We start from the raw sequence: 20,888 nt of genomic DNA on the forward strand, positions 1-20,888 counted from the left end.
TCCTTCCCTTTTTTTTTCTTTTTTTTTTTCTTTTTTTGGTTTTTCGAGATAGGGTTTCTCTGTGTAGCCCTGGCCATCCTGGAACTCACTCTGTAGACCAGGCTGGTCTCAACTCAGAAATCTACCTGCCTCTGCCTCCCAAGTGCTGGAATTAAAGGCGTGCGCCACCACCGCCTGGCTAATGAAGTTCAATGGCTTCTTTCATTGCGCCCATTGAGTGAGCCTTGAACTGTCCCAAGGCCATTGGAGAACCAAGGACCCACCTTTGAAATAACCTAGGAACTGGAATAAGTACTCCTTGGGAAGAACTGGCCCCTTAGCAATGGGCAAAAAGAACTGACTTATATGCCAGACAGAAGCTCAGTGCCTGATGTTCTGACATGGAGACAGGCTCATTATCATGAGAGAGCTTGTGCAAAAGCTTATGCATTCTGCCTCAAGAATGACACCAGACTGGCTTGTTCTCTCCTCTCCTTTCTTCTCTTCCCCTTCCTCTCCTTCTCTCTCTATCTTAGCTGACTGTGGGTCAGGGACCCACAATAAACTGTGCTGAATAAAAGACATATTTTAGCCCAGTGGGAATGTGGTCAGGTGCAGCTGGAAAACAGGTGACAAGCAGCAGACTTGAATGAGTCTGCGGCAGAATGTCAGCAGAAAAGGAAAAAGTAGCTCCAAGGAGGGGCAGGATGCCAGCTGAAACTGGGGCACCTCCTGGAACATCCACACAAGGATTTAGAGGTGTGCAAATGTCTTCAGGCTGTTCTTCCAGAAGGGAGTGTGCCGGGGCATGTGGGGTCACTGGGGGAAGACTCAAGAAGGCTGGGAGTGATCCAAGCGGGCTGCAGGCTTGTTCCCAGAGTTAACACAGAACCTCAGGGAACTTCTAAGCACAGGAGAGCTGTGACTTTTGGGCTACTGGGTTGGGGACAGAGTGCAGTGCAAGTGTAGAAGTGGCTAGGAGGTGGAAGAAGGAATCAGAGGAGAAGGGATGGTTTCTGAGGCTCGGCGAAGGATGCACTGAGCGCTCTCTAGCAGATGGGATATAGGGAGAGGGGAAGAGGCAGTAAGACAGCACTCAGGCTTCTGGCCCATTCAGCCGGAAGGAAGGGGCTGGTAGAGAATGGGGGTGGAACATGAGGGGGTGAGAGAATCAGGAACTCAGCTTTGGACACGGGGGTTGGAGATGCCTATTTGGTGTGTTGAGTAGGAAGCTGGATATGTGTGATTCTGCAGTTTGTGAAAGTCATAGTCACCGGCATATAGACGGCTTTTCTTTTTTCTTTTTTTCTTTTTTTGCCTGCTATAGTCACCAAAAGGCACCGTAGACTTCTAATGTCGTTGCTATTATTACTTTCATCTTGCAGATGTAGAAACTAAGGCTTCAGAGGGAGGTGACTTTGACCCTAGGAAATGCCATCACCCATTAATGGTAGACTGGAATCCCAAACCAGGCACCTGGCTTACCAACTGCTCCTAACTCTTCTGCTGCAAGGAGCACACTGGCTTTGCATCTTCTAGAGAGTTATGCTTAAGGGATAGACTGATTTGGAAGCATCTGCCAGTAATGAAAGGGACAGCCCCAGCCACACGGAGGCAGAAGGACACGGAGGAGAGCCTGTGTTGTCAGCTTTTCTAACCATGTGACACACACCTGGGAGAAGCATGTTAAGGAGGAACAGCTTCGTCTGGCTTATGTTTTTAGCGTGTTAACTCAGGTCTGTGTTGAGTCATAGAAGCATGACAGAGGGACATGGTGGGACAAGGTTGCTTGTCTCACGGAGGGAAGGATACAGAGGAAGTGAGCCAGGATAATTTTACAAGTCATGCCCCACCCCCAGGGATCTATTTCCTTTACTACATTTTTGCAGAGCCCATGTAGTACAAATTCATCAGTGGATAGACCTAAGAATGAAGTTAGCACCCTTATGAGCTAATCACCTTTCTCTTTAAATGTTAGTTACTGTGAAAAATTGTGTGTGTGTGGCATGTGCCACCATGTTCCTGTGTATATCAGAGGACATCTTGCTGGAGTTGGTTCTCATCTTCTACCATGAGAGTTGCTAGGATCAAACTCAAGGTGTCAGGCTTGGCAGTGAATGTCTTAAGCCACAGAACTAAATTGCCATGTTTATTTATTTTATTGTGTGTGTCTGAGTGCTTTTCCTGTATGTGTGTATGTATACCACATGTATGCCTAGTCCCCAAAAGGGGTTGTATGGTGGTGCTTATGGGATTCCATGTGGGAACTGGGATCCAAACATGGGTTCTCTACAAGAGCAGTGAATACTCTTAACCTCTGAGCCAATATACAAAACTTTTGGGAGACACTTCACATATCTAAACCATACAGAGCCATTTATGGGTAATTTTTTTTTTTTTTTTGAGACAGGTTCGTCCTGACTGTCCTGGAACTCACTAGGACTAGGCTAGCCTTGAACTCCCAGAGATCCTCCTGCCTTTACTTCCAGGATGCTGAGATTAAAGGTGTGTGACACTACCCTGAGTGATGATAGCTTTTCAAGAGGGGAGATAGCATCTCACTGAATAGCCCAGGCTGGTTCCAAGCTTTTAACCTCACCTTCCTCGGCCTTCTGGATATACAGGTATAGCCTCGTATACAGGCTAGGTAGCAGTAGGAGAAAGTTCCCAGGAGGAAGTGGGCCCCATGGGTTGGATTGTGTGGGTGGAAAGGAAAAAATTGAGGTAGTGGAATGAGGAGGAGGTGAGGACAAGTGACTGAGCAGAGCCTCTGTCTGATGACGTGTCAGGAAGGCAGGCCAGGAATGAGTCAAGGACAGAGCTTCAGACTGGGTGGTGATAGGGAGGTGAGAGTGATGCTGGGGTGAGGAGTAAAGGGAAGCTGTTGGAGAGGGAGCTCGATCCTGAGGCTGAGTGGATGCAGAGAGCATGACATTCTGTCTTCCAGGAGCATATCCACCCATTAACCAGTGACCTCACAGTTGCCAGATGGCAGCGAGGTGAAGGGTTGAGGAGCTCACAGATAGATAGGTGAATGAGCAAGAGGCAGCAGGGTCCCCATGCTCAGCGTCTGGAGCTGTAGGTGTAGATTAAGGAAGTACATGTCCAGAAGACAGAGGTGTGGAGAGGTGACAGTGGGAGGGGAAGTGGGCAAAGTCTTGCTGGCCCTATGCCCTGGGATAAGCTTCTAAATTGCTCTGAAGAGTCTCATCTGAAAATACAAAGGATGCTATGCCTGTCCTGAGGACACTGCAACCAGGAGCTATCATTGCTGAGTGCTTACTGGTCCACTGTGGGAACACGGGGATGCTCCTGAGAAAGGATCCCTAAGGAGCCCAGGGGAAGAATCCCATCCCACATCCCAGAGGGATGGAGTATCAGGAAAGGAATGGCCTCCTTTCCTGGGAACAAAGAACTTCACATACTCACCTACAGCACCATGATGGAGTATCCAGCATCATGCCCATTGCACAGATAGAAAGGTGAAGGTCACAAAGTTGTCCTTGGTTATATCAACCTGGAAAGATGGAAGAGGGACAGGACAGGAATGGCGATGCTCCTCCCAGGGTGTCTGCTGGGCGGCCATACATCCTGGGAGTACCCTCGGACAATTCAGAGTCCCACATAGCATGAAGAATGAAGTTAGCACCCGTATGAGCTAATCCTCCAACCACACTGCTGAGGAGCTGTCACCTCACAGATGGGTGGAGAGGAAGTGGTAGTGGGAAGGGCGGGCCACACGAGGGAGAAGGCAGTGTGCTGTCAGTGAAGGAAGAAGTAAGAAGGCCTGGAGGAGGGCGTGGGTCAAGCAGAGTTCTTTAGGAAGCAGAGGGACAGGTGGAGAGGGCTCCTGGGATCCCTACCACAGGTGGCTTGTGTGGATCCTCACAGATGGTAACTGCTGCAATTATTATGGGTCATTACTGTGGCCATTGTTTACCTTCCCTGCCCTGTGTCTGGCAGTTTTATTTTTTTCTGTCAGAAACTGAGTCAGTGCTAAAGCTGTGGATGAGAAAGAGGACCTCTACGGGATGAAGGCAGGCTGTGTGACCCCAGCTACACAGAAGCAATTCAGATCAGCAGACACACCCACAACCCACAGGAAGCTGGGAACTAGATAAAGGGTCATGTCTATACCCTAACTACCTGAATATGCCCAGTCTCCTCACATAAAGGGCGTTTAGCTCAAGTCTCTGCCTCTTTCAAGACAGAGGGACTCCAGAGAGACCAGTGGGTACTGGGACACACTGACACAATAAGTTCAATTCCATATGGCAGCTCACACCTAGAATCCCAATATTTGGAAAGGCTGAGGCAGGAGGATTGTGACTTCAGTTAGGGCTACATTAGTGAAACTATGACTAATAATAATAATAATAATAATAATACTGCTAATCTGGGCATGCTGTAGCATCCTTCCAATGCCAGCACTTTGAAAGCTAAGACTAGAGGGTTATGAGTTCAAGACAGCCTGCACTGCCTAGGAAAATTATTAAAGCAAGATATTAAAGTAAAATAAATCATTGTTTTGAAGTGAAGGAACTGAGCATGAACCCGCCTATAGTTAAGTAACTGGTAAGTGACCATGCATGTGTGCATGTGTGCATGTGTGTGTGTGCACGTGTGCGCGTGTGCGCGTGTGGATGAGTCTCTCCATCCACCTACACACCCATTCATCCACGTATTCACCCACCCACTCGCTGGCCCACCTGTCAGCCATTCACCCATCCATCCAACTGCACGCCACTTCCATTCGTTAGCAGGTGCATTTAGTTGGACGTGCTATGTTCTCTGGGTGCTACTGGGTCTTGTTTCTGCGGATCCCACAGTCTTTGAGTGCGACGCCACACACAATGCAATGGGAAGCCAGGTCTAATAGCAACTCAGTGACCTCTGAGCACAGTAGGGTGGGAGCCAAAGACATGAGAAGGAGTCCCAGCTGTGATCTGAAGAAATCTAGAGTGTAAGGAAGTGGGAGAGGTGGATTCGAAGGCTTTGGACAAGAGGAACATCCCTGGGTGTCCACGAACTGAAAGCTGAGCAGTAGGAGGTGGGACTGCAGGAAGGGCTGAAGCTGGGGAAGTACAGGGGAATGTGACTGGACTGGGGGTATTGGGGAGAGGAGGTATAGGGAAAGATTGCTGGGTGTTAAAATAGAGGATTCCCTGGACAAGGCCCTGGGATGACATTTCTATGCTACCTTTAGCTCCAGTATGTGACAAGTGTCCCAAACTGTTGAAAGCAATGAAGATCTTACAGTCCAGCTCCCTGCTCTGTGATCTAGGGCATCCTAAATTTACCCCAAACCTTAAGACCCATGCCTAGGAAGAATCTTCTATAGAAACAGGGACCTCTCAGGATAAAAGACCCAGAATCCCACTGGTCCGGCTCCTTCTGGTCAAAGTGGAGAGAGATCTCAATGCCTCTAGAAGCTAGAGTCTCGCTGGTTTTGCCCCAAGGACTCCCTTGATGCAGGAGTTCAGAGGTGATGGGGCAGGAGAGGGAGCCAGAGCATAGTTCATGAGTCTGGCTGCCATGAGTTGGAGGGATCTGGACATGGTGTGCCCAAGGATGCTAGGACATTCCATTTGGACAGTCCCCAGGGAATCCACTTCATTGCTGGGATAATGGAGCAGGTATGGTGTGGGGTAATCCCTGGCAAGGAAAGCCCCGCACAAATGTCCCTTCATGTTGCTTCACCAACGGCGTTGAACTGTAGCCTGGCCCTGTATTCACCTCTTCTTGTCTGCATTCACCAGTTATGGACAGTTCTGACCTGGTGACTGGGCTATTTCCCCTCAGAGTTCATGCTACTCTCCCGGCTTACCTCTCTGTGTGTGTTCCCTGTGTACCTCTGCCTATTCTATGCCATGGGTATACAAATGGCCCTTCCTGCCTCTCTGGGTAGGAATTCTACCTGCAAAGACCTTTGAATTGTCACATCCTCTTAGACAGCCCTCCAAAGTGCCTATCTCACCTGTAGCTCCTTCCCCACTTCCTGGGGAACCTCCCCAAGAACAGGTGATAGGCTGCCAGGACCTGAGGCAATGGCTGTCCTGCTCCCCTCAAGTCAAGAGGTAACTGCTCAGACTCTGTTTCTGCTGCTGGCTGCTTCCCTAGAAGGACAGGGGATTTGAGTCTTTTTCTGGAGAAAAGATCTCCGTGTGCAGTCGAACAGAGGTCTTGAAACCCATGTAGGGAGTTTCCGAAGCGGTGCTCAGGCTGTGTCCCTGGTAACAGAGTTGTTGATTGCAGCATAATCATCCGTTATTGTGCTCTGGCACAGAGCAGCATCTGCTGGCCTCTGCCACAGGAGCCTGGGCAGGAGCCACTGGGAAGTGGGTGCAGGGGTGAGGGTGGGAGTTGGGGGAGGGGAGCAGGGGTGCAGTGAGGTTAAGAGATACCCATAAGATGCAGGTCAGCAGACAGCCACCTCTTCCTCAGTCGTGAGACTCCTGTCATAAGGTTACAACTTCCTACCTGGTTCTCAGACCAGACCAGCCATAACCGGGGCACTGCTAGACATATATAATCTCTGTGGCCACAAGGGCAGTCAGCCAGCCTCCCCTGCATCCTCTCTGAAGCACCGGAAGCCTGGCCTGGGGAGCAAGAGTGCAGCCAGACAAGCCAAAGGCAAAGATCCTATTCAGCTACGGCTGTGGGGAGGGCAGAGAATCTGGCAGCCACGGGACTCCAAGGGAAGCAGAGAATTGCTAGGATGGGCCTGCCAAAGGAAGATCCTACCTTTGCCAGTTCTATCATCTCAGTCGGCTCCTGGGAACTATGTGGACTTCCCCCTACAGGGGGATGAAACTGAAGCCCAAAGAGACTTTGTGAGATGCCCTAGGTCACTCAGTGAGACAATGGCACAGGACTCAGCCCACAGGGAAGTTTGGACAAAGTAGGGAAAGGCCAGGCCTCAGAACCTGAAATAGCCAGCATCCTGCAGAGCAGAGAGATGCCTGGACTTTCTCCTCTTGATCTCAGGAGTGTCCCTCGGGACTGATAGGCTTATACTCGGAGCACTGTTTCCCCTGGAGTCTGGTCTCAACAGATAATGGCTGCTGCTCTTACCATCGCTCCCCAACCCCCACCCCGAGACAGGGTTTCTCTCTGTAGCCCTGGCTTGCCCTGGAACTCACTCTGTAGACTAAGCTGTCTTCAAACTCAGAGCTCTGCCTGCCTCTGCCTCCTGAGTACTGAGATTAAAGGCATGTGCCGCCTGCCACCACCTGGCTCTTACCATCACTACTTCTAGTGAAATTTTGATGGCAGCTCAGTGATTAATATGGGGCCAGACCTGACAGCATGAGAGCGGGTGAGGGAGGATGAGGTGTCATTGCAAACTGTCTCTGGTCACTTAGGGGCAAGGAGAAGCCAGGCCCAGAACTCCAGGGTCAGAATCAAAGCCCAAGCGCCTGCCTACCACAGTACTGCACACCTGGGGACAGGTATTTAGAGAATGGAAGGCTTTGGCCTGGGAAGGCCTCTTAGTCTTGGAGAATGAACAAATTTAGTGATGCTGTGGCCTTAGGGCCGGATTGAAGGAAAATGGAGACATGAGAAGGGAAAGGAGCCCCCAGCCTGGGTCTGTGTCTCTTGCTGGCTGAGAGCCAAGAGTTCTAACAAAATGCCAGGAGGAGCTGGGGTGTGGCTCAGTTGGTAGAGTGCCTGCTAGCACATGCCTGCAAAACACCCATGCACATAAATGCAATAAGTAAGAGATTAACAAATTAAAATGTTAAAGAGTAAGGCACACAGTGGCACATGCCTTATCTGTGAGATGCCCTGTGTCGCGCAGCAAAGCAGTGGCATTTCCCTTTATTGTGATAGGGTCTCACTAGCACCTATGAACTCTGGTAGCTCAGGCTGGCCTCAAACCTTCCTCTCTCAGCCTCCTCAGTAGCTGGGATGCCAGGCCTAAGGCACTAGACCTGGTTCTTTTTCTCAATAAACCCTGGTTTTGCTTAATTTCTGGGCACTGAGCTTTCCAATCCACTGAAGCACATGTGTAGATACATGTAGATACCCAGTGATTAAAGCCCCGCTCAGCTTAGCCTCCTGGGGTAAGGGCCAGCCTGGGGAAGGACAAGAAGACAGAGCCTCTGGTTTCCTCAGAATAGGATGGAGCTAGGCCTTTTCTACAGAACATCCCTGTAACCCGTTCACCCTCCTGTGGATCTTCTGGACCCCAGAACCCTGACTGGCATAGTCCCTAAGATTTCTGTTTAGGTCCCCAGCCTGTCTCCACAGGGCACCGGCACAAAGGAAGTTCACCAGAACCAGGACAAGGGATGAATTGAGTTGAGGCTGAGGCCATGGATCCTGCTAATAGAGGAACCAAGAAATGTTCCCTTTGAAAAGAGAAGTAAGTCATTGGCGTTCCCTAGACACAGACCCCCTCCTCTGTCCTGAGTCGAGTGACCATTCTCTGGAAAGCCACAAACATTCCAAAGCTGGACTTCTACTAAATTATCTCAAATTCTCTGAATTTCTCTAGTCTGGAAGAATTGTAGGAGGGGACAGGAGGCGTGGGATGACCGCCAAAGAGGTTAAATAGGTCACCTCAACGCTGGGCACTAAGACAAACAGAAGGACCCACGAAAACCTTCATCTGGGTTTCTGGTACAAAGATGTCACTTCAGATGCTGCTCCTGGCTGCTCTGCTTCTGGGGACTTCTCTGCAGCATGCGAGCGCTGGTGAGAGATGGGCACACACAGGGTAGGGCAGGTAGGAGCCACTCACCTGACAGAGACCATGGCAGAGACACAAGCTGGGTGACTTATATCCTGTCTGTTCTTACAGGGATCACTAGAGGTGGCCGCAGGAGCACTGGAGGGAGGATTATAGTGCTGAGGATTGTGGGGGTGATGGGGATGGTGGGGGTGATGGGGATGGCTGGGTATCCTGGGGGTGAGGGGATGATGTCAAGCACCTGACCTGGATACACACCTGGAACACCACGGGCAGTCATCTCATCCTGCGATGTTAGGACATAGTGGCCTTGATTGTGGGCTTATGATGCAGAATGAACGATTCTCAGAATTGCCTCCATTTGTTTCATTAATGGGCTTCATGTATCATCAGGGAACAACATAACAACGGAGAATTGGTTCCAAGAATATATGAAAAGATTTTTATATTTAGTTTAGAACGGGAAGTTGAAATGAGGTTCTTAGATTCAGACAGCTGCATATGCAGACACACACAGATGAATATGCAAACATGCAGACACAAGGAGAACACACACACACACACACACACACACACACACACACACCAGGAACAAGCAGAATACAAAGAGAGGCACATGTAGTCACTACCCATAGGCTCACACAGGCATACATCAGAACATCCCATGGGTCCTCAGGTACATGGCCTGACCCTTAGGACACCTGCTTCCTATTGCTCTTCCAGCTCGAGGCACCAATGTAGGCCGAGAGTGCTGCCTGGATTACTTCAAGGGGGCCATTCCCATCAGGAAGCTGGTGGCCTGGTACAGTACCTCAGTGGAGTGTCCCAAGGATGCTACTGTGTGAGTATCCCTCTGTCCCACTCTTATTCCTAGAACCCAGACTGGGTGGGTGGGCCTTGGAGTGCCCAGGAAGACCACTGGGGAAAAAGGGGAGGATGAGCCCTATTGCTGGGCCGGCAGCTTTGGGCACCCAGGGATGCCCTTGTACCCCACACAGCTGAGGAGGCCCAACCTCTTTTTTTTTTTTTAAAGATTTATTTATTTACTATATGTAAGTACACTGTAGTTGTCTTCAGACACTCCAGAAGAAGGAGTCAGATCTTGTTATGGATGGTTGTGAGCCACCATGTGGTTGCTGGGATTTGAACTCGGGACCTTCGGAAGAACAGTAGGTGCTCTTAACCGCTGAGCCATCTCTCCAGCCCGAGGTCCAAACTCTTCACCCATGGTAAAAATGAGACTCCAGGATGGATAGGACATCCCAGGTGGCAGAGCCAGGAGGCAGCAATACTGTCACCTCCTGCTCTGAGTCTGAGCTGAGCAGAGGATAGCACGCAGCCTGAGGCTCCTTCTCTCACTTCCTACTTGCCAGGTTCAAGATGCTTTGGGGGCGGGGGGTGGGGGCGGGGAAGGGTTAAGGAATGAAGTCCTACAGGCCTGGCCCTAGGGAGGCTGGGATGGAGTCAGGATTCTAGTAGGAAAGAATCGTTAATGGCGCATGGAACGCCATCCAGTTCTTGCCCAGGGAGCTCAGCGTTCAGGTCAATGCACATGTGGCTGGTTGCCAAGCCCTGCAGGCCTTTCTGCCTCTTACTCACTGCCTTCTCCTGTGTAGGTTTGTGACTGTCCAGAACAAGCACATCTGTGTAGACCCCAAGGACAAGCATGTGAAGAAGGCCATCAGATACCTGAAAAAACAAACGCGGTGACCTTCCCACGAGGCATTTGGAGACTCCAGGGCTGCTGTCCATGGTCTTAACATAAAGCCACCTGTGTCCAGTGGAGGCCTTGAGAGCCCAAGAGCAGCCACAAAGCAGGCGTTCCTGTTCCCTTTTTATGGACTCTTATGTGCTACAGGTGCACACACAAAAGCACTGAATAAAGTCTTCCTCTCCCTCAGACTGGGTCAGTGCGTTCTGTCCCCACAATGCAGAACACATTCCATTCTGGCTGATCACAGCAGAAGGGTCCTCACAGGGCAGCTGGGGCCTGCTTCACTGAGGCTGAGAGTGAGACATGGCCCCATACAAGAGAGAGGTAGAAGTGGGGAGACATGGTCAAGGGCAGGGCAGGGCAGAGCAGAGGTGGGCAAGGAGAACCCTCCCTCTGTATCCCATGGAAAGTGTCTAAAGGAGGGCCGGTCTGCTCTGCAGCCCAGGTCTCCCCATCACCCCAATGCAAGCCCCTATTATTGTCCCACATGAAGCTGAAGCCTTCCTTCCTGCACTGGAATCTGTCGCAAACATGTCCAGAACCTTCTGCATGTTTCTTTCTTCCTGGAGGCCCTGTCTCTCCTCCTTCATTTCTGAGTCCCCCCACTGCAGTCTCTCTGGCTCTGGGAAATGGTCAGCCATCCCCTTCCCATGCCTCGGCTGCCTCTTACGTGCAACTTAGCTGGACACTAAGCTGGCTTCACAGGGCCCTGGGTTCTCTGTGATTTTTTCAGAAGACCCATTACCTAAGCTTCCATGGCCACTTCATCTCCTTCTGCCCCCAGGCTCACGATTCCTCCTCAATCTCCTCTGTACATGGAACATGGTTGATGCCAACTGCACAGGCCCTGGGATTCCTTCCCAAGCTCTTAGGAGCTGGCTGCCTTTTCACTGGGCTCTGATGCTGGTGGTTTGATAAACTATGCCTATGTGTGCTTGCAGACCTGACTCTGCCATTCTACAGAGGGCTCTACGAGCACTCTAGGACCACTGTGAGCCACTGAAGGAATGGCACAGGAATCTAGGAGGCCCTGTATCCAAGCCTAGCTCAGACCTGGGGCTAGACTGTGGAGAGAGTTGGAGTCTTGGTATTCCAGGTCAACTTTGCTCACTCAGCATGCCTCTCTTTCTAGGTCAGGTTGTACCACAAGTAAGGGTCCTCTTCCCAGGACTCTCTGGCTGCAACAGTGAGTTATCGGAGAGGTTTTTAACCTGTTGCTGCCACCTAGTGGAAGGTTTTTGCCTTGCAGGACGAATGCTAAGTGTCCTAAAAGGACACTTATTAACAATCAGGAGGCTGGTGGCCATGAAGTGGTTTCTCTGTGAGCCCAGGGTTCCTTCTAACACAATAAGCTTCTCTCCCTTGAGCACCAGGAGTGTCCCTCCAACAACTGCTCAAGATTCTGAGTCCTGAGGCACCTTCTACAGTCTTTATGGGGAGGGGGAAGCCTCTGAATCCAGGGACTAGAGAAAGGATGGTTGGTGGGAGAGGGGAGGGAAAGGGGAGCCCCTACTGGAGGCTTGCATCCTGTGTTCCAGAACAAGGGTGCTCTCAGAGTATGCTTGGTCCTGCTTGCTCAGCTTTTTTTCTTTTTCTTTTTTGTTCTACCAGAGCAAGCCTTCCAAAGACATGTGCTGGGTGAACTCAGATAAGCTGGGCAGCTCACAGAGACATGTGAGCAGTGTCCTGTGGGTCCTGGAGAGAGTAAAGGGGTTGTTTCAAGGCAACTGGGCAGAGAAAACATGAGGCCACAACTGGCAACTAAATGCTAGGAAGAGGGTGCAAAGTGTGTGTGGGTGACAGCCCCCACATCCCTGGAGGCACTTTGAAGAACTGTTGCTTGAAGATTCTCATGCTTAATGAGAGAAGGGTGGAAATGGGGATGGGAGGGGGATGGACAGTGAGGAGGGATGCAAGGCATCCGTTTGTCCTTCTGTCTTGAAAATGCCACCCTTGTCCACTTCTGAAATAGTTTCCCTTCGGTGCTTGGTGCAAATACCACCATGCCCACGAGACCTTCCATGGTCTCTTACTTTTGTAGGACACCCCCTAGCCTGACATCCACATGCCTAATCTTGGCCAAATGTCACCTATCACTTAGGGAAGGCCTTAGATTCCCCCAATAAGTTTATAGTCTCTGATAACTTGGCAACTCAGTGAATGAATTATTTATATAGTGGACATTTGACAATATATTTTGTCAACGATGGCTGGGTGAATTCCTAAAGGAACATCTACGAGGAAATAAATATGGAGAAAATCCCTAACACTTGAAGAACCCTTTAAGCTGTGGAAATTGAAATTGGGCAGTTCTTCAATACGCCACCAGGGGTCACGCTGGCATCATAATAAAAGTCCAAGATTGATAGTCACATACTCTGGTCTCAGCTGATTGACCGGGAACCAAAGCCCTGCCTAACAACTCTTCTGCCCAGCTACAGGCTGTAGGTATCTTTATCCAACCAATAGTTTTGAATTAAGGAGCATTGAGAATTCACTCATCTTAAGGCAACGAGATCTTAGGATACAGAAGTTAGCATTACAATAGAGCAACAAAGCAAACCTCAGCACACCTGGGCAGTGGAGGCAAGACTAAGGCTAGCCTGGAGAGTAGGAGAGCCTCACTCCAAACCAAAACAAAAATGGCAGTGTAAAGTCAGGGGCAGTGGAGCATACCTGTAGTTCCAGCCACTTGGCAGACAGAGGCAAGAGGATTGCTTGCACCCAAGAGCAGGCTGGGAAACAATAAAAAACCCTTTGTCTTGGTTATTTTTCTATTGCTTCAATAAAAACGCAACGACCAGTGCCATTTATAAGAGCTCACTTCTTTTTGCTTTGTTTTTCAAGACAAGGTTTCTCTGTGTAGCCTTGACTGGTCTGGAACTTGCTCTGGAGACCAGGCTGGCCTCAAACTCTGAAATCTGACTGCCTCTGCCTCTCAAGAGCTGAGATTAAAGGCATGCGCCACCATCAGGCTCGGAGATTTTTCCAAAGACCTTAACTTTTCAACCAAAAAACCTTTCAGGACGAGTCAGTATGAAGCAGAAATGCTATTTATTAAGTGGCTAGGTGGTTAGGAGCACTTGCTGCTCTTCCACCGGACCCCAGTTCGATTCCCAGCACCTACGTGGCTGCTCACAGCTGTTTTCTTTGGGCTTCCAAAGGTACCAGATACACATGGTACACAGACATATATGCAGATGAAACACCCATACAGCATACTGGCTTAAAGGCATGCATGACCATGTTCTGCTAGGACCATTTTACAATGAGATCATAGGGTGGGTTCTAGGGTGCCTTGGAGAGGAGTATGGGCTGAGGAGATAAAGCCAAAGACCCCAAGGATTAAATTAAATCCTTATTATCCTAGGTCATAAGGGAGTTAAGACGTGTTCTGACTACAACAAAAATCACAATCGTGTTTTTGAGATTTTCAAAGAAATTACTCCTTTCCCAGCTGTAAACCCATAAGGGCTTTTGAGTTTAAAGGTCACATACACTCAGGCCTTCAGCATGACTCACCGCTATTTTAACATCTTTATTTGCATTATCTCTATTGAGAGGAAGCTTGTCTCTATGTAGGCAATCTTGGTGGCAAGTTTTGTTAGCTTGCTGAAATTCTGGACTCTCAGCTGGCCAGCCTCCAGCTAGACTCAGGTAAGGGGCTCCTTTTCTTTGCCATATTCCTTCACTATGCCCGTCTCTCTCCTGCCTCCAGTGTCTTCCACTGCTTGACTGTGGGCTCTCTCACGCGTTGGCTTCCCTTCCCTCACACTTCTCCAGCAACAGTGAACGTGGCCCTCCACAGACCTGTTGAGGGTGGACCCAGTTAAGTTGCTGCTTTCTGCCTCACATACCACCCTTACAGAAACCCTGTGCTGCCTCGTGGTCTAGATGACATGACATGGGCACCCTACCTGTATAGATTGGTTGTTTTGTCAACTTGACACAAGCTAATGTTATTGGAGGAAGCTAAATTGAGAAAATGCCTCCATCAGATTGGCCTGCAGGCAGGTCTATGGATAATTTAGTTGATGTGGGAGGGCCCAGCTGACTGTGGGCAGTTCCACTTTGGCAGGAGGTCTTAGGTTGTATAAGGCTGAGCAAGCCATCAGCATGAACCTGTAAGCAGTGTTTTTCTGTGGCCTCTGGCCAGCACAGTCCAGAGTTGTCTAGACTGTTTTTCTTCACCCATTTTTATTGTCCCACGGGGGGTTTTGGTGGTGGAGGAGGTAGTAGAGTCTCCTATGTAGTCCAGGTTCACTCTGGACTCAGTCTTACATGGGCCTCATGATTACTAAGATTACATACATGAGGGGGCTGGAGAGATGGCTCAGTGGTTAAGAGCACTGACTGCTCTTCCCAAGGTCCTGAGTTCAAACCCCAGCAACCACATGGTGGCTCACAACCATCTGTAATGAGATCTGATGCCCTCTTCTGGTGTGTCTGAAGACAGCTACAGTGTACTTACATATAGTAAATAAATAAATCTTTAAAAAAAAAAAGATTACATACATGAACACTATTCCTTGAAGGGCTGAGAATTGACAAGGCCTCCTAGACAATGCACAGTACACTGTGTGCAGAGTTCTGGGAACTGTAAATTGTTCTGAATCAAGCTATTTTCTCTGCAAAACATCACCACCTTTTTGTTTTGTTTTTTTTTTTTTGTTTTGTTTTTCGAGACAGGGTTTCTCTGTGCAGCCCTGGCTGTCATGGAACTCACAAATCAGCCTGCCTCTGCCTCCCAAGTGCTGGGATTAAAGGTGTGCACCACCACTGCCCAGCACATCACCACCTTTTAAAGTTATTTATATTGACCTTTGTTCTTTTTTCCCTTTTTTGAGACAGTTTATGTATCTCTGGCTGTTCTAGAAGTCACTCTATAGACCACACTTGGCTATAATTCAGAGATCTGTCGGCCGCCTTTCTGTCTAGCAGAAGTAAGGAGGCAACAACGAGCTCTTCTCCAATGCAGTTTAATCATGAACCTTGTAATCTTGCTTCTTACATCTTAATTATTTCTATCTTACTACTTACATCTTTACAGCTTACTACTTCTATCTTACTACTTACATCTTACTACTTTCTTCTTACTTACTCCTATTCCCTACATCTTACTACATACATCTTACTTCTATTCCTACATCCTACTTCTATTCTATTTCTATCCTTACATCTTACTTCTATCCTTACATCTTACTTCTATCTTTACATCTTACTTCTATATCTACTTACTTCTATTCCCTACATACTTACTCCTAATTATCTCCAGCCCCCAGCCCTTGTGGGTTTAACACTTTCCCTGGTCCCAATCATCATCGGCTACGTGGCAAAGCACAATAGGCTGCGGGAAATCACGCCAGCTTGCATCACAAACTGGAAGCACTCAGCTTTTCCAACTAAGGGCTTGTTTATCAATGCTCTCTGCTCTGGCCGGAGACCAGGTGTTCAATATATATATATATAGGGTGGCAGCTGCGGCTCCCCACAGAGATCCACCTGCCTCAGCCTCCTGCATGCTGTTATTAAAGCCACGTGCCATCATGATCCACTTCTCTTGTAGATGACATTTTCCTTTGAAGATTTTTTTGTATACGTGTCAATATATGTGGGTGCCAAGGTGCCAGACTCCCTGGAGGAGATATACAGGCACTTGTGAGCCACCTGACATGGGTGCTAGGAACTGAACTCAGGTTCTCTGGAAAAGCATTAAGCTCTTAACTTCTGAGCCATCTTTCTAGACCTGTAAATCAACTCTTAATTTCTGGATAATTCTTAAATTTCAGCTAAGTAATTATTTTGGTATTTTGTAGGGTTCCCCCGCCCCTTTCCACTTCATTTTGGGCTTTTATTGCTTCTGTGTAGTAAGTAGCTCTTTTGACTTATTTTTAAACGTTTCAATTGGAGTTAGTTTACCAGTTAAAACACGAGTTGCCCTCCCAGAGATTGTTTTGATTCCAAGCACCCACATGGCCAAACAATCATCTCTAACTCCAGTTCCAGGAAATCCAATACCCTCTTCTGTCTGGACACTCTGTGCACACGTGGTACACATATATAGATGCTGACAAAACACCCAAACACATAATTCTCAAAAAATTTTTGCAGGCGACTCATAAAATGTTAGGTACATATATGTATGTATGCATGTTCGTGTGTATGTATGTATGTAGTGAGAATCACTTCATATGATGATCTAGTACATTCAATTTGCCTTGATTCCATTCTGTTCCAAGGCCATTTCGGGGCTCTGTTCTTCCTTCTTTGGTGAGCCTAAGCACCTTCATCACGTCTCCATGCTGTAACCACTTGCTGTCGTGCTCCCATGTCATTGTATTTTATACATTTGTGCAATTTTGGGGAAAAATTTTGCCCTGGACCAGTGAGAGGGCACAGCAGGTAAAGGTCCTTGCCACTAAGCCTAACTTCCTAAGTTTGATCTTGGAACCTACACATGAAAAAGAGGGAAACAACTCCACGCTGTCCTCTGACCTCACACAAATCATGACAAACACATGTACTCACACAGAAAATATGTGAAAATGTAAAGGGTCTGTGTGGTCAGTGCTCATCGGCTCTGTGCTGACATTCTCCACAGTACTGCTATGTAAGCGTGCTTGCTTGCTTAACTTTTGTTTTTCAGGTAGCATCTTGCTATAGTCCAGCATGGTTTTGAACCCTCCATCTAGTGTTTACAGGCTATGTAGACTCTATGGAGCTGCTGTGATGTTCCACATATGGAATCTGTCTCTGAAGATCCATGTCAGGAGGTTCAGGACTTTGTTCTGGCCTAGTGGGTTTCCCTAAGGCCCAGGGTTTATGTTTCTTTGTTTTACAATGTATCCTAAAATACAAAATACATGTATGTGTACAGCATATAAATCAATGATAAAATAGCTTAAAGAAAGAACCATCAGTGGCTGGGGCTGTAGCTCAGTGGTTAGGTGTACTGAGCATGGGTGAGGGAGGCCTTGGGTTGGAAATAAACAATCTTGCTAGTGGATGTGGTAGCTCACCTTCGTGTCAGCACTCTGGAGGCTGAGGCAGGAGGACTAGCTTTTTAGGTTAGCTTGAGCTACAAGGTGAGTTCTCAGCCTAGGCTACTGTGTGAGACCAGTCTCAAACCAACTAACCAACTATCCTTCTACCCTGAAAGCCTACCCCCATCTGATCTCTATTCCAGAACACATTCTGGTCCCAAGTATGTTCGCCAGTTTTCTGGAACATCTATGTCACATGTACACGTATGTATCCTTTAGATATTTATAATATTCCTTTCACCACCACCCCCATCTTTTTCCTGTGCACATGCATGTATGGGGCACACATATGTACACGTACTCACACACACACACACACACACACACACACACACACACTCTTCTAACGCCTTAGCTCTTCCACATCCACAGCAATAGCTCACCCCTACTGCTCTAAGCCACATGATGTGGCCCTATAACTTGCTCCATTCTCTTAAGGGCTACTTGATTGCACCCTAGGTTCTTTTTCAAGGCAGGGTTTCTCTGTGTAGCCCTGCCTGTCCTGGAACTCACTCTGTAGACCAGGCTGGCCTCAAACCCAGCAACCACCCAAGTGCTGGGATTAAAGGCATGCTCCACCACTGCCCTGCTGCATCCTAGGTTCTTACTTGTCAAATATATCTGCTTAGGATTTTTGGTTTTCAACATAGTCTCATTATGATGTCTAGCCTGACCTAGAACTTTGGCGCAGGTTAGCTTTAAACTTTTAATCTTCCTGCCTCGGCCTCTGAGTGCTGGAGTTACAGGTGCACCACGATATTTGGTTGGGGTGTTTTTTACCTTGTTTTCTGCTGTGTGAGAAAAGTCTTCTCTAACACAAAACACACTTTACAGTCATCTGGGAAAGCCTCAAGAAACACTAGCCTAGACCACTCCAGAAGATCCTGATTTAAATGGTCTTTGTAAATAAAAACCAGGCACAGGAGGTTGTTTTTATTTTTGGAAGCTGCCCAGTGATTCCAATGGTCAGCCAGTGTTGAACTATCCAAACAAATCCTGCTGTGTCCCCACCTGGCCACGCCTCCACCCTTATATGGTAGGGTTTCTGCTTAGCCTTCCAAATCCCCATCACCACATACTGGGTGATGCAATATTCTGTAACATCAGAGGACTACCAGCTTCAAGCAATGGCAGGCTTCCTTGTAGATTCATCTCAACCAGGAGTAGCTACAAAAGCCCGAGGGCCTTCACTTCTGCAGCATGTTTCACTTACTCCCCTCATGCTTCAGCTCCAAACCCCCTTAAGGCTCAGCTGTCACCAAAGCCCAGGAAAGATGTGGCCTGCCTCTGCTGCCTACACCAACCAAGTGATTTCAGAACGAGGGGAGAGGAGATGCTACACTACCAGATTCTAAGCCAAAGACTTTATAGAGTTAAGAAGCTAGGGAGCTGGAAAAATCCTCACTGGTTAAAAGAACTTAGCTGCTTTTACAGAGGACCCAGGTTTGATTCCCAGCACCTATATAGTGGCTCACAGCTCTAAGTCCAGTCCTGGGGGATTTGATACCCTCTTCTAGGCTCCATGGGCACTGCACAAACTTGGTACACAGACATATATGCATACATACACATAAAATGAAAAAAACTTTAAAAAAAAAAAAAAAAAGGCCAGGTTTGACATGATGGGACATGCTTGTAATGCCAGTATTTGGGAGCCTGAGGATCACCATGAGATACAGGCTAGTTTGGGCTACACACAGTGAGATTCAGGCTACAGTAGCCACCGCTTGTTTCAGACACAGGAAGAGAGGAGGAGGGGAGGGAGATGGAGGACAGCCTGGCTTACATGTAACCTAATCTCAAAAAAACAAGAGCCAATGAGATGGCTCAGTGGGTTAAGGTAATGGCTGCCAAGAATGAGGACCTGGCTTTGATTCCTGGGACCCACAGGGTGGAAGGAGAACCAGCTCCTGTAAGTTATTCTCTGACCCCCACATGTGCACCATGGCATATATGCTTGTATACACATAAACACAAAGAAATCATTACATTCACTAAAAAAAACAAACGCTCCCAGGCCCACACATGTATTCATGTAAGTTTAGGTTGAATTTGTTTTTGGATTCCATACTATAAGCTTACAAATGGCTGAAACTTCTCCTTAGGCTATAGTCACAGAATCAAGAGTCTAGCCAGAGAAATACCTGTGCCCCTACCACTCCAAATTCCTCAGTGTGCAGTAGTAGCCAGGCAGAGGCCTACATGTGCTCTGGGCAAGGTTTCTCTCCAGCAGCCTGGGACCTGACTGAACTGGATGCATTCCTCTGGCCCTTGTGGAAGGACAGAAAGACTGCCACCAGGGCCCTATTAACCATGCCAACCAAACCATTATCCTTTGTGGCAGTCATAGCTAGGAATCAACGAGCAGGTCTGAAGGGCTTGTAGCATTTACTAAGCCCACAGGGAAGCTCTGGCCCAGGAGCTTTAACATGTTTGTCCCTCACTTAGGCAACTGCAGTAGAGGCAGTCAATAGTTGGTCAGCTAAACCTAAACCCATTTGGGGCTGTTAGTTTTTGTTGCTGTGTGACAAATCAGTCAGCCACTCACCCACTTATTATCTTGGCTTTTCTGTCAATTGCTCTGGCCTGAGAAAACTTTTTTTGGTTTTGGTACTAGGAATCAAAAACAAGAGAGCCTTGTACATACACAAGTGCTCTCTGCATGGCTCCAAGCCGCTAACTCAGGCACAGGCTGTGCTCTCATTTGAAACTGAGTCCTCTTCAAAACTGGCCCAGTGCTCACAGAACCAAGTTCGTTGTTGTGGGGCTGTAGCCCCACTTTCTTAGTAGGGCTGTGTATCTCTTAACATTTCACCACTAGCTTCTGCACAGGCAGCAAAACAAAGCCTTTGTTTTCCAGTTCTTTTAAAGGATCAACAGAATGGGCCAAGGATAATCTCCCTTCTAATTAACTTTAAGTCCAGCAGGGACTGTAAGTCCATCTGTAAAACCCTTTCACTTTACCAAAGCCTCTCTCCACTCAGGACTGAAGAGAAATGCCAGAGGCTTTCAGGTTTTGCTCTAATTGGAGGGGAGGTAACACAAGGCAAGGTCACTGGAGTCAACAGAAACTCTGCTTCTCAAGGGCTTTTCACCACACCCATAGCTAAGCCTCAGCAGCAGGGACCAGCAGAAGCAGACGCAAGCTTGGAAGATCAAGTTCCAAGGACAGGTAACAGCAGGCATGATGGATGACAGGGATGTGGGCAGAGGCAGGATGGAGACTCAAGAGGGTCTACTGCTCTGATACTTCCTGCTGCTGGTCCAGCCTGCCCTAACCTGCATTCTTCTTGACCTGGCTCCTACAGGAGATCAAGAAAAATCCTAATCTACAAAGGCAGCTCTGGCCCCACTCCTATGTGACATCGACTTTTTCATAGTCCAAACTGAATGTAGACAGCTGACAGACAACCCTCCACCACCACACACATACACAGAGACACACTCACAGTGAAAA

The 20,888-nt window shown here is 48.2% G+C and overlaps 1 protein-coding gene across 1 annotated transcript; it reads left to right on the forward strand.

Moving 5' to 3' along the window:
- The first annotated feature begins 6,273 nt into the window (after positions 1 to 6,273).
- Ccl17 (C-C motif chemokine ligand 17) lies at positions 6,274 to 10,492 on the forward strand. Its single transcript, XM_031340922.1, has 5 exons — positions 6,274 to 6,317; positions 8,212 to 8,347; positions 8,480 to 8,679; positions 9,398 to 9,515; positions 10,291 to 10,492. Exons 3-5 carry the CDS (start codon positions 8,613 to 8,615, stop codon positions 10,382 to 10,384), a joined length of 279 nt encoding a protein of 92 aa, XP_031196782.1. The 5' UTR covers positions 6,274 to 6,317; positions 8,212 to 8,347; positions 8,480 to 8,612; the 3' UTR covers positions 10,385 to 10,492.
- Positions 10,493 to 20,888: the final 10,396 nt, after the last annotated feature.

Source organism: Mastomys coucha, unplaced genomic scaffold, assembly GCF_008632895.1.
Source record: "Mastomys coucha isolate ucsf_1 unplaced genomic scaffold, UCSF_Mcou_1 pScaffold22, whole genome shotgun sequence".
In the NCBI taxonomy this organism is placed as follows: Eukaryota; Metazoa; Chordata; class Mammalia; order Rodentia; family Muridae; genus Mastomys; species Mastomys coucha.

Bases quoted from the DNA above. Each gene is read 5' to 3' on its own strand.
- Ccl17 (XM_031340922.1), top strand. From the start codon at position 8,613: ATGTCACTTCAGATGCTGCTCCTGGCTGCTCTGCTTCTGGGGACTTCT. The intron at 8,680-9,397 runs GTGAGAGATGGG...TTGCTCTTCCAG, and splicing joins TCTGCAGCATGCGAGCGCTG to CTCGAGGCACCAATGTAGGC. The intron at 9,516-10,290 runs GTGAGTATCCCT...TCTCCTGTGTAG, and splicing joins TGTCCCAAGGATGCTACTGT to GTTTGTGACTGTCCAGAACA.